The sequence below is a fragment of the Arabidopsis lyrata genome (assembly GCF_000004255.2).
Source record: "Arabidopsis lyrata subsp. lyrata unplaced genomic scaffold ARALYscaffold_1, whole genome shotgun sequence".
NCBI classification, from domain to species: domain Eukaryota; kingdom Viridiplantae; phylum Streptophyta; class Magnoliopsida; order Brassicales; family Brassicaceae; genus Arabidopsis; species Arabidopsis lyrata.
The window spans coordinates 26,650,045-26,665,974 of NW_003302555.1; the positions used below are offsets into that span (position 1 = coordinate 26,650,045).

The window sequence follows — 15,930 nt, forward strand, 5'->3', positions numbered from 1 at the left end:
CCCAAAAGACTTCTCTATTTGCAAACAAATCCCTTCTCGTGTTTTTAGATATAAATAGGATTTTAAGGTCATTGTTTAGACCTAAGCTTGATTTTATCTTGTTTTCAACTTTTTGTTCTTTGGAGCTTGAACCCTTTGGGAGATAATTGGAGAGAGCTCTTTCAAAGAAAATCTTTTTCTAAACTCTAATCTCTTCTTAATTTCTTAATGCAATATATTTCGATCATGTTGTTTACTTCAATCACCATGTTTGAGTAGTTCTCTTGTTAGGTTTAGGGATTCTCAATAGGGAATTAGATGAATTGTTAGATCGATAACCAATTAGGATAAAATTTATAGAGTTTTTCACTTTTGATTGTTCTTAATGCTAATTCTAGAGTAGCTAACTAGAATTTGATCCTACAATAATATGTTAGACACGAGAGTGCGCATATTACATGAACTATCTTAAGTTGGCAAAAATAGCTATTCTCATACGAGAATTGGTTTAGATACTTTTGTGAACATATCAAACTTGATCGTTAATATTGCTTCTTTAGTTTAAGGGATTTACAGACGAGAGTTGGAATTCTTACTATTAGGCATAGATAGTCAATACAGATAAGAGTTGGTTGATTATACTTTTGTGATTTGAGTTCTAGAACGATTCTTTAATAATTGTTAGATCTACAATTCTGATATATCCTGAGAAATTCTCTAAACCTGACGTTTTTCTCATCTAATTTAAAACCAGATTTTAGTTGCTTTCTTTATTTTTAATATTCTTATTTTGTGTTTAATTTACCAACAAGTTCGAAACTCGCTTCTCAACACGGCCAAGTCTTCTAGTGTTCTTCAAGAACAAGGACAAGTTGTTTGTTTTCTCGTTTCCGCACCACAATCAGAATTCGAACGAGCCTCGTTCTTTTTCTCAGCATGTGGATTGTTATCATATGAAATACCCCAAAGATTGTTCTTTCCCTTTTGCGGAATCTGTCCACGGCTTGATTTGCTTTCGAACATCAGTAAATCGCCACATAACTTGGAACCCTAGCATGAGACAGTTCGTAAAGTTAACCAAACCCGGAAAGAGGTGGAAGGATATAAAAGTCTTTTTGGGATACGATCCAATCGAGGGTAAACACAAAGTAGTGTGTATGCGTCGTGGTTATAAAGTTTCTGGTGAGTACTGTCGGGTTTTAACATTGGGATCTGCTCAACAGTCGTGGAGAACGGTCAAAACCAACCATAAGCATTTTGCTTACATTGGCTGTTATGCGCGATGCATCAACGGTGTTCTATATTATGCAGCCTTACTAGATGATGATTCAGATGCTAGCATTATAATGAGTTTTGATGTCAGAACTGAAAAGTTTGATATGATAAAATTACCATTGAATGATTTTTGGGGCATGATGATATCTTATGAAGGAAGGTTATCTTATCTTGATTATTATAATCCCATGGACAACGGTGGTATTAAACTGTGGATTTTGGAGGATAAAGAGAAACATATATAGGTGGTCCTGTAAACACTTTGTTACACCTTTTGGTCCGAGATTGGAAACAAGTTACAAAATAGATGGTGTCACTGATGCTGGTGAGTTTATTTTGGTACCTCTCACGTTTCTTAAATCCTTTTTTATTTTATATTTTGATCCGGTGAGAAACAGCTTGCGAAGAGTCGAATTTAAAGGAATTGCGGATGAAAATTTTCCCAATCACGTCGAGAGTGATTGGAAACAAACGTCTGCGTGCTCTCTATACTATTCCCAATCACGTCGAGAGTCTCGTGTCTTTCTAACAATTAAAACAATTTATTGATGATCGTCTTTTTCCTACCCTTAGAATGACACTTAGTTTTTGTGTGTGACAATTTGAAACAGTTCATTTGAGTATTTTTCCCCTACGAATGACACTTTTTTTTGCTAAATGGCAAATATCATATAAATGAAATGTTTGGTTTTACATGGAGTTCAACCTTGAGTTGGTTTCTTGGCAAAAAAATAAAACAAGAATGCAAAGAGATAGCTTTTGAAAATATAGAATCAGTGCAACCAATGTCTCATAGGCGTTCTGAAACGCTTCTTGAGTCTTCTTGCACTGATGGATTTTTTGACTTCACGATCGATTTCCTACGAATGACACTTAAAATATGGAACTTTATGGTTGATTTTTGTTTTCATTTTTTTCGTATGATTCTATATATTTCATTACCAAAGTTCCTTTGTGATTTAGTAGTAAATTACAAAACATGAATTAATGCACAAGGGACCACTATGCATACATCTTATTTGAAGTTTAAGAGATCAATATGATCGTATTTATAGTAGCTTTCATTGACTCAAAAGAATCATATTCAACGATGAACACTGGTTGACTAGTGAAAGAATCATATATGTAAAGTGTAATGTTTTCCAAACATTTAACGGGTGGAAATGTTAGACGTCGATTGTCCAATCAGATGCTAACTGGACCAAAAGATGGTCGGGAGCTAGACCTTCCCAGCCCCCGGGAGGATCTGTATGTCGAGGAAACTTCATGCATGTAAATTCAATAGAAATTCAATAAAATTCAATAGAAGTTTTGCTATCATGCTCATACCTTATCACTTTATCAGGGTATAGGTTAGCATTGTCTTAATAGTACCATGAAGAACGATGTCGATGGCAGTATTACATTGTGGACTTTGGAGGACGCAGAGAAACACATATGGTCATGTATGGTCGGAGTTTGAAAACTGATTTCAAACTAGATGGTATTGCCGGAGAGTTTATCTACGTACCATCCACGTTTCTCAAATCTTTTTATATTTTATATTTTGATCCGAAGTAAAACAGCTTCAGAAAAGTCGAATTTAGAGGAACTAGGGACGAAGAATTTAGGCTCAGTAATGGACTTGGAGACAAAAGACTGAATAGGCTCCATACTTTCTCGCATCACATTCAGAGTCTTACGTCTTTCTAACAATAATTGTTTTTTAGTTTAATATACTTATTTATGGGCTATGTTAATATATATACCCCAGATGATCAAAAAACTAAGAATCTGACCTTTGTTTTTTTTATTAATTCTTTTTCCCTTTTTGACTCAAATTAGATATAAAGGATATCTACTTAAAATTTTGTCCATATATCCCATTTTTTTTGTAGATTGGTCAAATAGGTTTTTTAAAAATCAAAACCCAACTTTACCCTCACTTACTCTCAAAATCAATTCAAAAAATTAAACTTCATAATTGATTTTACAAAACTAAAATAGAAATAGAAAAATCACAAAACTTCCAAATGAATAAGAGTCTTTCTAAGACCTAATAAAAGACTTTTTCCCATTCTTTTTTTCATTGCATCTTACGTGTTTTAGAAATATTTTTACCAATGCAAATACTCTAAACTCTGTCTCACTTTCTGTTTGATTTAGAAATTCTCAGCTATGTCTCAATTGGTGCATGTGTAAATTGTTTCTCATATCTCTTATTGATCTATTTAGTTCACTATTTTTGTGTGTATGTGTGTCATGAGTAGCTCATATACGTGTCTTGTTTATTTTATTTTGGTTATAGGTTTTGTCTCTTGTAAATCTTCTTCATCTACGTCATTGGAAATATCTTTTATGTCTTAATTCATGTTTCAATCTTTATTCAAATTTGTTTCTGCATGTTGAAGACTTTTTTGTGTGTTCCCTAATTCTTGTGTGTGTTTGTACTTTTTCTTGTTTTTAATTGAATCTCCTCTTTATATTGTGGCTCATTTTCTTAACATGAAATCAGACCAAAGTTTATGAAATTAGAATTCTTTTGTGATCCTTCTTGAACTGTTTAAATATTTTTTTCTATTATTTTGGTTTGAAAGAGTAGCCACTGGGGATGAATTTCGAGTTTGGTTTCATCTTTAGTACCCTGAAGTAAACTCCAGTAATTTGATTTGAAACTCTCAGCTCTAAGGGTTTAGAAAACGTTTTAGGTTTTTATCTTTTTCTAAAAAAACCGTAGACAACAACATCTACATTTTTTAGATCGTAATCTATACAATAAATATCTATTTAAATCGTAATCTAAAACAAATATTTTGTTTCCTTTTCTGAAGATTTACTTTCTATATTTAGAACATTCTAAAAATTACAGAAAACGAAATCTACAATTCCGTAGAATTTACATTCTAAACGAAGATTACAATTTCTAAGGATGGCATAAGATGTAGAAATTATTAGAACGTCTATTCAAAAATATTTAGAACATAGAGCAAAGCGTAGAATGCATGTTCTAAATATTTTAGATATATGATTTTCGGATTTCTAAAATTTTCAGAACAGAAATCTAATCTAAAATATGTAGAACAAGTACAAAAATGCAGAAGACACACTCTAAGTTTTGCAGAACTCTAGAAAACGTGTTCTAACAAAATTAGACAAAACTTTATCTTTAATTAAATCAACTTTTTTTTAACCAAATCTAAAAAATTTCACTTCAAATCACATCTACTCTTGTATATCTACATATTTTTATGATTATTTTTTTTAAAATGTTTAAAATAGGGTGTAGGGGTAATTTCGTCCAAATTGACAATCTCACCAAAAAAGTGTATATGGACAAAAATTTTAGTAGATATCCTTTATTTCCAATTTTCCCAAATATCATTTGTGTGCGCTAATAAAAAGGGTAAATTTTGAAAACTATCATATTTATGAGTTTTTGTTTGAAAAATACATCTTTCTCTATTTTCAATAAAACCTACAATTTTTCGTTCCAATAGAAATACAAACTAAAATTTTTAATATGTAAAATGACAATTTTATCCACATTTAAAATGTTGTATTTTTAATAAATTAAAACTAAATTAGAAATTTAGAAGAAAAAATAATAAACAAGATTCGAAATATTAATTATTTTTAAATATTTTGAGATAAAGGCAATTTTTTTATATATTAAAATTCAACAAGATAATATCTATAAATATTCTACCGTCTATCACATAATATTTGTCACATTATATAAAGAATCAATTTCCAACGCTCCAAGAATCGTAAATTATTTTCAAAAAAAGATTTAAGATAAGGATTATCTTTAAAATTGTTAGTTACATCAAATTCTAATTTAAAAATTAAATTATTGAATTTTCTGTTTAATGATAACTTCTTTTTAATTAGTACTAAATTTTAGTGGTTATTTTAGTAATTTTATATATTAAAAATAGTTTTTAAAAGAGAAAAAAAAAAGAATACGGTATTTTTCAAACAAAAAGTCATAAGGAGGGTATTTTTCCAAATTCACTCTTAAATAATTAGAGTTGTTTGATGATTTTTTTTAAGTTTTGTTTAAGCTGAAACGCTTCATATGTTTCATTTTAACTGATGTTTAAGGTTGTGTATTAAAACATCATTTATTATCTATTTAAAACACAATTCAACCAATAGATTAGACAGTTTGCATAATACAAATGACCATAAAACATAAATATAACTAATTTTGTAGTAAAATTTGAGAACATCAAATAAAGAGAAACAAAATTTTCTTCCTAAACATCAATTAATTTGAAACGGAGGAAATATATCCTTTTATGAACATCTTATAACCAAAAAAATGAGAGCAACAATTTCCCAATAAAAAACAATTGTTGGAAAGAATCTATATATACATTTTCGGAAACATTTTTGAAATAAATCCTGGAGTTAGCACTTATTTACAATGTAATGTCATTGACATTAATTCTCAAGATTTGTTTCTTTAATTAAATATATGCAAATCTAATTTTTTTACCAAAAATCTAGAGACAATCTTTCCTAATATCTAGACAATGATCATTTATACTCTATTTAAATTAAGATTTTCAATTCAAAATCACTTACCATAATTGTCCTATATTATCAACACAAAATCGCCCAAACAAATTTTTAATACTACTAAGTACTAACAATCAGAATTCAAAAAATCTGTATAATTTTTTTAAAAAATAATTATTATAATTTATATATTCAAAATCAATAAATTTTTTAAAATATTATAAATATTTGAACATATCAATATTTTAAACTAACACATGACGGGTTATATTACGGGATAAATTATATGGTGGGGTAAGTTATATGGCGGGAAGGGTTTAAATCAAAATTAATAAAATTTTAAAATATTATTAACATGTCCCTTCAATACGGGTTAAATCCTCATTTTATTATTTTGGAAGACCTGTAATATTAGACATATCGAATCAGTCTAATTTAGTTAAGATTGTATAAAACAAAAATTATTCCGTAGTATACCGTTACATAATGACAATTATAAACTATACATTATAAATGTCTTAAAAATGATACAATTTGCTAATTTTTATATATAATACATAATTTAAAAAATTTGAAAATCATAAATTCTAGAAAAAAATCAACCTGCGGTGTACCGCGGGTCAATCGCTAGTAAGAGTAACATTTTGTTAACATACCCTTCATGTCAACTTGGCACTATGAAAAAAGGGAAAAAATTAGAAAACTGAAACTCGTTATAACAATCCAATATAATTATAAAAATTGAAAATCATAGAAATGAATCAAAGTAGCTAACTGGATCATAGTATATTAGTATTTGCTTTGCAACATATAAGATCAAATTCAAATAAAATTAAAGAAAAAAAAAAATCAAGCAAGGTGATGCAGTGTAGTTGGGCCAAGATTTAGGTTTAGAGGATTCCACCTCTATGATTCTCACTGTGTAAACTAAGCCGCCTAGTTTTATGAGACAGTCTAAAAGAAAGACAAAAATAATGGTTTAAATTTCAAGAATTATCTTTCTGATCTAATATACATTTAGAATCTTTACAAACATAGAAATTGCTACACTCTAATTTTCTAAAATACAAGCAATGGTTGTTCTTGTTGTTGAAAAGAGTATGGTTTAAAACACCTAGCACTAGAGATTGACATTAACAGAGCCTTTTCCGTGTCTCCATCCATTCGTCATTGGATCAAATTGATGAGATACTCCAAGAAAACTAAATCGAATGGCAATGTGATTGGTCCAAGAGCTCTTGAAAAACAGAGTTTCTAAGGTAACTTATTGGGAAAGCAAAACGTACTTTATCCGCCGTGTAAACCACATAACAGCCCTTCTCTACTACACTTGAGCTACTAGTAGTTGATCTCTGAAATGAGATTCTTTTCCGGCTTAAGGCTGCTCTTTGTTGCCATTTCTTGGCCATCTTCAAGAGCGAGCTTCTTTGTGTTCATCTTTATATTCAGGGAAGAGGCTTTTTAGTTCAGAAAGCAAAAGAGGCTCGTAGTTTGTGTTGTATAACCCTTTGAATTCAAGCATGGTTGATGAAGAATCCAATAGCTTGTTGCATTATATATAAGGAGAAACTATTTTAAGTTAGATAAAACTGGAGCACCTAAACCTGACAGCACACATGCTTTTGTCTTTGTTGGGTGTGATTATAAAGGTTCCCAGAGTTAGTAACCAACCATGTCTGCTCATCAACTAGTGGGTTAATACTTCTGTTGAAAAGACAAGATCATGTTGATGTGAGTGTGAATCTTATACAGAAATATTTAGATACGAAGACATGTGAAATGGAAGATGCATAACTTGTAGGCCCTTTGATGTTTTCAGAGAAGTTAGAACATTAAACTTGTAGAAATTTCAATAGATATCTAGAGTCTATATGTAGGGATTAGTTAAGTACTAGAATGGGAAATGAAAAGGAAATCTTAAATGTCTAAAACCTTTTTTCATGAGAATCTAACAAAAGCATGGTAAATTTTTATCTAGAAAAGATTTAAAAAATTTGGAAGAAAAGTACGTTTTCAAAGATGTTATAGTCTTACAGAGACTTACTGTGTTGTTCTTGTGGTTGCAAAGAGCATTGCAAGCGCATCTAGCACTAAATATTGATTGATATTATAAGAGCCTTTTTGTGTCTCCATTCGTTGGATCAATCTGATATAGGTGGAAAACAGAATCGAATGGCAAGGTGATTGGTCAACCGGTCGGTAGGCTTTCTTCTTCTTCAGTGATGTCAAGAACTCTTGAAAAACAGAGTTGCTCATGTACCTTATTGGACAAGTAAAGCGTTCTTTATCCACCATGTAAACTACATAACAACCATTCTCTATAGCGATTGAGCTTCGAGCAGTAGTATATGGTCTTTGGAATGAGATTATTTTCCTCTTTAGGGCTGCTCTCTGTTGCCATTTCTTCGCCATCTTGAGTAGCTCCTTTGTGTTCATCATTTTCAGGGAGAATATTTTCTAGAACGGAAAGAGGGAAAAAGATTATTGTAACTTGCGTCGTAGAACTCTTTGGATTAGTGCAAGATATTTTGCCATACCTCTTCACGCCTGAGACACACAGTGTTGATTCTAAGACATTAAATTGGAATACCAATCCAGTGATGCTTATGTGTCTTACTGATAAGTTCATCATGTAACCGTGGTTGCTGGAGAATTTGAAGAGCATTTCTTGGACTTCAATGGGTTTTACATTGGTATGTGGATGAATATATACTCTACTGGAATATCAAAAAGTCCCAAAAAGTTGTTATTCTTGTATCTGAAGTTGTTCCTATTTTGTATCAGAATTCTTAAGTAACTTCCATCTAAGACATAACAGATCAGACACATACCTTTATATGAGAATCTTTCTATTGATATTAAAATATGTTGACAGAGTTACTTCTTATGCAAGTCTTTCAATATATTGATGATATGAAAACAAGAAAGCAAGACATTTTGCAAATAATATAAACGGAATTACTCTCAAACTGTTCATATTGTGTAAAGGATAGACATCAAACATGTTCTGTTACGCTTATATATAGAGTGCAGTGAGCACAGTCACACAAATTAAACACCAAACTGTACTCGGACTCGGACTCTATCTAAATTATCACTGGATTATCACACTTGTTGAGCTATGACTCTGATTTCCGCTCTCAGCAGATTCACCATTCTTGTTATCTGCAGGGAATGCTGCTCCATACTATTTCCTTTTGTTGAGCTCTGACGATGTTTCTTTCTCGTTGAATCTTCATCAGACCATGGCGTTTTGTTCTTTTCCAAGACAGAGTTAGTGATACCATTGTAGTCGCTTCTTGACCATAAATTGAACATGCTCAAGTAATCAACTTCCTCTTGAATGAATGTGTAGCCAAGCTGTTCCAGTTCTCTATGATAGTTGAGATGATCGTCAAAACTAACGGTTGCTACCATCTGACAAATTAAGAAGACGAATCATTACATGAGAACTCAAAACAAATTACTTGTTACACAAGAAATAACCAAAAACTGTATAGTGAATTGACATGTTTTCGCTTACTTGATTTAGAGCTAAGCGTGCAGCTATTCTCTGCCTTGTGATGTCGTCTCTTCGATGATCGATCTGCCGTTTGTTTTGGATTTTATCTTGCGCCTTTGCGATCAAGTTTCTCAAATCAATCCCATTAGGCTTCTTCGTCTCTGTTTCGTGAAAACACTCTTTCGAGGAAGCCGTAATTGATTTCTCCGGTTTAGTAACCTTTGTTGTTGTAATAGCCCTCGCATCCACCGATTTGGTATCTTTCCTCTTAGTCTCCTCCTTTGACTCGGACACTAATTTGTGAAGACTCGGTGTCAACGTCCTATTAGATTTCGCCTGAAGGATAAAAAAAAAAGGTAAAAAAATATAAACAAATTAGAAATTCAACCTTATTAACAAAAAATCAATAAATCTTTTACCCTAAATTAGAAAACAAACAATTGGTTGAAATAATCTTAATCAAAATATATTTAAAAAAAAAAACAATTGTTGGAAACTAGGGTTTCGGAAGACCGACATACCTTAGTAGTTGACTCCACTTCTTCGATGATCTTCTTTTGTCTCTTCGTCAGTGGCTTTTCTTCGCCGGAATGTTGGCGTTTCTTGGAAGCCGCCACAACGTCGTACTTTTCCCTGCCATCTCTTCTGGTTCGACTCAGAATTTGTGGGTCGTCTAAGTCTATCTTAGGGATTACGGGTAACAAGGAGACGTCTGAGAAATCGATTAGATTGTTATACCTGACGCCTTTGGTTTTGTATCTCTGATCCTTGGGAAACAAATGCAAAGCGCTCGTTGTCGTAGCAATCTCCATGGCTCTCGCTAATTTAAAGAACCAAATTATATATCGAGAGGGTAAAAGAACAAACGAAAGTCTAAGAAAGTGATGTGATGATGATGAGATGAGAAGAAGCGGTCTGAGACAGAACCCTAAGAAAGTCTTTGGGACCAAGTTATCTATCTCTATAATCTAACTTTTATAGTCCCAAGTCGTTGGGCTCAGGAATGTCTAGCTGTGTGTATTTGCGCAAGATTTTATTTTATTTGGTGTTCATTTATATGAATTTAATTTTTTTTTTCTTGTTGTAATTCGTTTAATAAGTATAAGGGAGATTTTGAAAACTACCCTATTTACTATTTTTTGTTAAAAATACACCTCTCTCTATTTTCAATAAAAAAACTACAATTTTTCCATACCAAAAAACAAAAAAAAACTACAATTTTTAATATGTAAAATAACAATTTTATCCACATTTAAAATGCTGTATTTTTAATAAATTTAAAATATATTCAAAATTTAGAAGAAAAAAGTAATAAAATAAATTTGAAATATTAATTATTTTTAACTATTTTTAAGATAAAGGCAGTTTATTTATTTTACATATTAAAATTTAACAAGATAATATCGATAAATATTCTAAAGTCTATCACTTAATATTTGTCGTATTATATAAAGAAATCAATCTCCAACGCTCCAAGAATCGTAAATTATTTAAAAAATATATTTAAGATAAGAATTATCTTTAAAATTGTTAGTTACATCAAATTTTAATTTATAAATTAAATTAATAGATTTTCTTTTTTAATGATAAATTCTTTTTAATTATTACTAAATTTTAGTGAGTCTATTCTAGTAATTTTATATATTAAAAATATTTTTTAAAAGAAAAAAAAAAAGAATAGGCTATTATTCAAACAAAATGTCATAAAGAGGATATTTTCCAAATTTACTCAATAAAAAATTACGAGATAACGAGTTTAGATCTAAAACAAAGTAAAGATTGTTTATCCAACGTCGGAGACACTATTCATTACCGGAGACAATAAAAAACAATATCTTTTGTGGTTATAAATTTAATTAACAGTGTAAATTATATATATATTGTATTGCGGTACATTTATAATTTATATGGTAAACTTATATTTATCATGCTACATAATTTATCATATGAATGGTATCAACTAACTTATATATTAACATGTTTATTTACTTTAATAACTTATTTATTACCGTTAACTATACATTAACATATTTATTATCATGATAATTTAATTTTATGTTTAACTTATATGCTAGCATTCATATATATATATATATATATATATATATTTATATATGTTGTTAATTAACTTATAAGTTAACTTATATGTTAGCATTCATAAATTATGTTGAAAAAGATACCGACGAAGTTGAAAGAAGAGGGCAAATACATAATGTGTATGAAAGGTTTTATAATTCGTGGATCTGTATTTCATTATTTCGCTAAAAAATTGTTACAGACGTAGGGGTATTTTCTTCCAGTTTCCAACATATAAGAGAGAGAATTAATTTAAAAAAAAACTAAGGTTGGATACTTAATTTTGTAATCTTTCAAAGTCATTCTTTCATATTACCCTTTATTTTAAATTTGGTCTTTTTTTGAAGAACCCAAATTTGGTTTTTGTTTTTTAACATAAATTTCTTGTGTTTTTTTTTGCCTTTCATTGATATGATTTGGATCATTTCACTTGTAAATAGAGAAATTGTTAAAAATGCCCTTTTTTCAATACCCCTTTTTAAAAATGCCCTTTTTGAGAGTCCATTTTTAAGTTTGCCCTCTTTTAATTTTTAATGACCATTTTACCCTTATTTGAAACAAAATTAGGTCCACAAAATACAAAATATTTTTTGGCGGGAAAAGTGATCCCGCAATTTTCCCGCCAAAACACTTGTAAAAACCTTTAAAAAACATTGTAAAATTTTCCCGTAAAAATTTTTCCCGCCAAAAAATTTTTTTTGCGGGAAAAGTGATTCCGCAATTTTTTTTTGCGAAATTTTTTTGGCGGGAATAATTTACAAGGTATTTTAAAGGTTTTACAGAGTATTTACAAGTGTTTTGTAAGGTTTTACAATGTATTTTAAAAGGTTTTACAAGGTACTTATAAGGTTTTATAATGTATTTATAACTTGTAAAACCTTATAAAAAACTTGTAAAACCTTATAACTTGTAAAAACCTTATAAAATAGCTTGTAAAATCTTATAATATCTTATAAATACCTTGTAAATACGTTGTAAAACCTTTTAAAATACATTGTAAAACCTTAAAAATACCTTGTAAAAAACCTTTAAAATACCTTGTAAATTTTTGGCGGAAAATTTTCCCGCCAAAAATTTAACGCCAAAAAAATTACGGAATCACTTTTCCCGCAAAAAAAAATTTTTGGCGGGAAAATTTTTTGGCGGGAAAAAGTTTTACGGGAAAATTTTACAAGGTATTTTAAAGGTTTTACAAGTTTTTACAAGAGTTTTGGCGGGAAAAATTGCGGGATCACTTTTCCCGCCAAAAAATATTTTGTATTTTGTGGACCTAATTTTGTTATATTTCCTTATATATTTGTGATATCTTTTATTAAAAGAAGGGTAATTTAGTCATTTTGTACATAAAAAGGGGTATTTTTAAAAATGGACAGCCAAATGGGGCATTTTTGAAAAGAGGTATTAAAAAAGGGGTATTTTTGTGAGTCTCCCTTGTTTTTTTTTATTAATTCTTTTTCCCTTTTTGACTCAAATTAGATATAAAGGATATCTACTTAAAATTTTGTCCATATATCCCATTTTTTTTGTAGATTGGTCAAATAGGTTTTTTAAAAATCAAAACCCAACTTTACCCTCACTTACTCTCAAAATCAATTCAAAAAATTAAACTTCATAATTGATTTTACAAAACTAAAATAGAAATAGAAAAATCACAAAACTTCCAAATGAATAAGAGTCTTTCTAAGACCTAATAAAAGACTTTTTCCCATTCTTTTTTTCATTGCATCTTACGTGTTTTAGAAATATTTTTACCAATGCAAATACTCTAAACTCTGTCTCACTTTCTGTTTGATTTAGAAATTTTCAGCTATGTCTCAATTGGTGCATGTGTAAATTGTTTCTCATATCTCTTATTGATCTATTTAGTTCACTATTTTTATGTGTATGTGTGTCATGAGTAGCTCATATACGTGTCTTGTTTATTTTATTTTGGTTATAGGTTTTGTCTCTTGTAAATCTTCTTCATCTACGTCATTGGAAATATCTTTTATGTCTTAATTCATGTTTCAATCTTTATTCAAATTTGTTTCTGCATGTTGAAGACTTTTTTGTGTTTCCCTAATTCTTGTGTGTGTTTGTACTTTTTCTTGTTTTTAATTGAATCTCCTCTTTATATTGTGGCTCATTTTCTTAACATGAAATCAGACCAAAGTTTATGAAATTAGAATTCTTTTGTGATCCTTCTTGAACTGTTTAAATATTTTTTTTCTATTATTTTGGTTTGAAAGAGTAGCCACTTGGGATGAATTTCGAGTTTGGTTTCATCTTTAGTACCCTGAAGTAAACTCCAGTAATTTGATTTGAAACTCTCAGCTCTAAGGGTTTAGAAAACGTTTTAGGTTTTTATCTTTTTCTAAAAAAACCGTAGACAACAACATCTACATTTTTTAGATCGTAATCTATACAATAAATATCTATTTAAATCGTAATCTAAAACAAATATTTTGTTTCCTTTTCTGAAGATTTACTTTCTATATTTAGAACATTCTAAAACTTACAGAAAACGAAATCTACAATTCCGTAGAATTTACATTCTAAACGAAGATTACAATTTCTAACGATGGCAGAAGATGTAGAAATTATTAGAACGGCTATTCAAAAATATTTAGAACATAGAGCAAAGCGTAGAATGCATGTTCTAAATATTTTAGATATATGATTTTCGGATTTCTAAAATTTTCAGAACAGAAATCTAATCTAAAATATGTAGAACAAGTACAAAAATGCAGAAGACACACTCTAAGTTTTGCAGAACTCTAGAAAACGTGTTCTAACAAAATTAGACAAAACTTTATCTTTAATTAAATCAACTTTTTTTTAACCAAATCTAAAAAATTTCACTTCAAATCACATCTACTCTTGTATATCTACATATTTTTATGATTATTTTTTTTTAAATGTTTAAAATAGGGTGTAGGAGTAATTTCGTCCAAACTGACAATCTCACCAAAAAAGTGTATATGGACAAAAATTTTAGTAGATATCCTTTATTTCCAATTTTCCCAAATATCATTTGTGTGCGCTAATAAAAAGGGTAGATTTTGAAAACTATCATATTTATGAGTTTTTGTTTGAAAAATACATCTTTCTCTATTTTCAATAAAACCTACAATTTTTCGTTCCAATAGAAATAAAAACTAAAATTTTTAATATGTAAAATGACAATTTTATCCACATTTAAAATGTTGTATTTTTAATAAATTAAAACTAATTTAGAAATTTAGAAGAAAAAATAATAAACAAGATTCGAAATATTAATTATTTTTAAATATTTTGAGATAAAGGCAATTTTTTTATATATTAAAATTCAACAAGATAATATCTATAAATATTCTACCGTCTATCACATAATATTTGTCACATTATATAAAGAATCAATTTCCAACGCTCCAAGAATCGTAAATTATTTTCAAAAAAAGATTTAAGATAAGGATTATCTTTAAAATTGTTAGTTACATCAAATTCTAATTTAAAAATTAAATTATTGAATTTTCTGTTTAATGATAACTTCTTTTTAATTAGTACTAAATTTTAGTGGTTATTTTAGTAATTTTATATATTAAAAATAGTTTTTAAAAGAGAAAAAAAAAAGAATACGGTATTTTTCAAACAAAAAGTCATAAGGAGGGTATTTTTCCAAATTCACTCTTAAATAATTAGAGTTGTTTGATGATTTTTTTTAAGTTTTGTTTAAGCTGAAACACTTCATATGTTTCATTTTAACTGATGTTTAAGGTTGTGTATTAAAACATCATTTATTATCTATTTAAAACACAATTCAACCAATAGATTAGACAGTTTGCATAATACAAATGACCATAAAACATAAATATAACTAATTTTGTAGTAAAATTTGAGAACATCAAATAAAGAGAAACAAAATTTTCTTCCTAAACATCAATTAATTTGAAACGGAGGAAATATATCCTTTTATGAACATCTTATAACCAAAAAAATGAGAGCAACAATTTCCCAATAAAAAACAATTGTTGGAAAGAATCTATATATACATTTTCGGAAACATTTTTGAAATAAATCCTGGAGTTAGCACTTATTTACAATGTAATGTCATTGACATTAATTCTCAAGATTTGTTTCTTTAATTAAATATATGTAAATCTAATTTTTTTACCAAAAATCTAGAGACAATCTTTCCTTATATCTATACAATGATCATTTATACTCTATTTAAATTAAGATTTTCAATTCAAAATCACTTACCATAATTGTCCTATATTATCAACACAAAATCGCCCAAACAAATTTTTAATACTACTAAGTACTAACAATCAGAATTCAAAAAATCTGTATAATTTTTTTAAAAAATAATTATTATAATTTATATATTCAAAATCAATAAATTTTTTAAAATATTATAAATATTTGAACATATCAATATTTTAAACTAACACATGACGGGTTATATTACGGGATAAATTATATGGCGGGGTAAGTTATATGGCGGGAAGGGTTTAAATCAAAATTAATAAAATTTTAAAATATTATTAACATGTCGCTTCAATACGGGTTAATCCTCATTCTTTATTTTGGAGACCTGTATATTAGACATATCGATCAGTCTATTTAGTAAGATT

General features: G+C 28.9%; 2 protein-coding genes and 1 pseudogene across 4 annotated transcripts; 1 reads left to right on the forward strand and 2 right to left on the reverse strand.

The window, feature by feature from the left end:
• Positions 1 to 779: 779 nt before the first annotated feature.
• LOC9327661 (putative F-box protein At1g50870) lies at positions 780 to 1,875 on the forward strand (the record flags this gene model as incomplete). Its single annotated transcript, XM_002891553.2, has 1 exon — positions 780 to 1,875. A coding segment is annotated over one exon (720 nt), but the record flags the coding sequence as incomplete, so codon positions are not given.
• A 5,912-nt stretch (positions 1,876 to 7,787) lies between these two features.
• LOC9330341 lies at positions 7,788 to 8,302 on the reverse strand (annotated as a pseudogene).
• A 330-nt stretch (positions 8,303 to 8,632) lies between these two features.
• On the reverse strand, positions 8,633 to 10,336 carry LOC9330342. 3 transcript variants are annotated; one of them, XM_021011786.1, is made up of 4 exons: positions 9,998 to 10,336; positions 9,781 to 9,892; positions 9,281 to 9,595; positions 8,633 to 9,174 (listed from the first exon to the last, which is right to left on the reverse strand). In XM_021011786.1, the coding sequence occupies exons 1-4, from the start codon at positions 10,069 to 10,071 to the stop codon at positions 8,863 to 8,865; spliced, it is 813 nt and encodes a 270-aa protein (XP_020867445.1). In that variant the 5' UTR covers positions 10,072 to 10,336; the 3' UTR covers positions 8,633 to 8,862. The 3 variants fall into 3 exon arrangements, with proteins under 3 accessions (XP_020867445.1, XP_020867444.1, XP_002894281.1); XM_021011785.1 differs by having other exon boundaries at positions 9,781 to 9,901; XM_002894235.2 differs by having other exon boundaries at positions 9,781 to 10,336.
• Between the last annotated feature and the right edge of the window lie 5,594 nt (positions 10,337 to 15,930).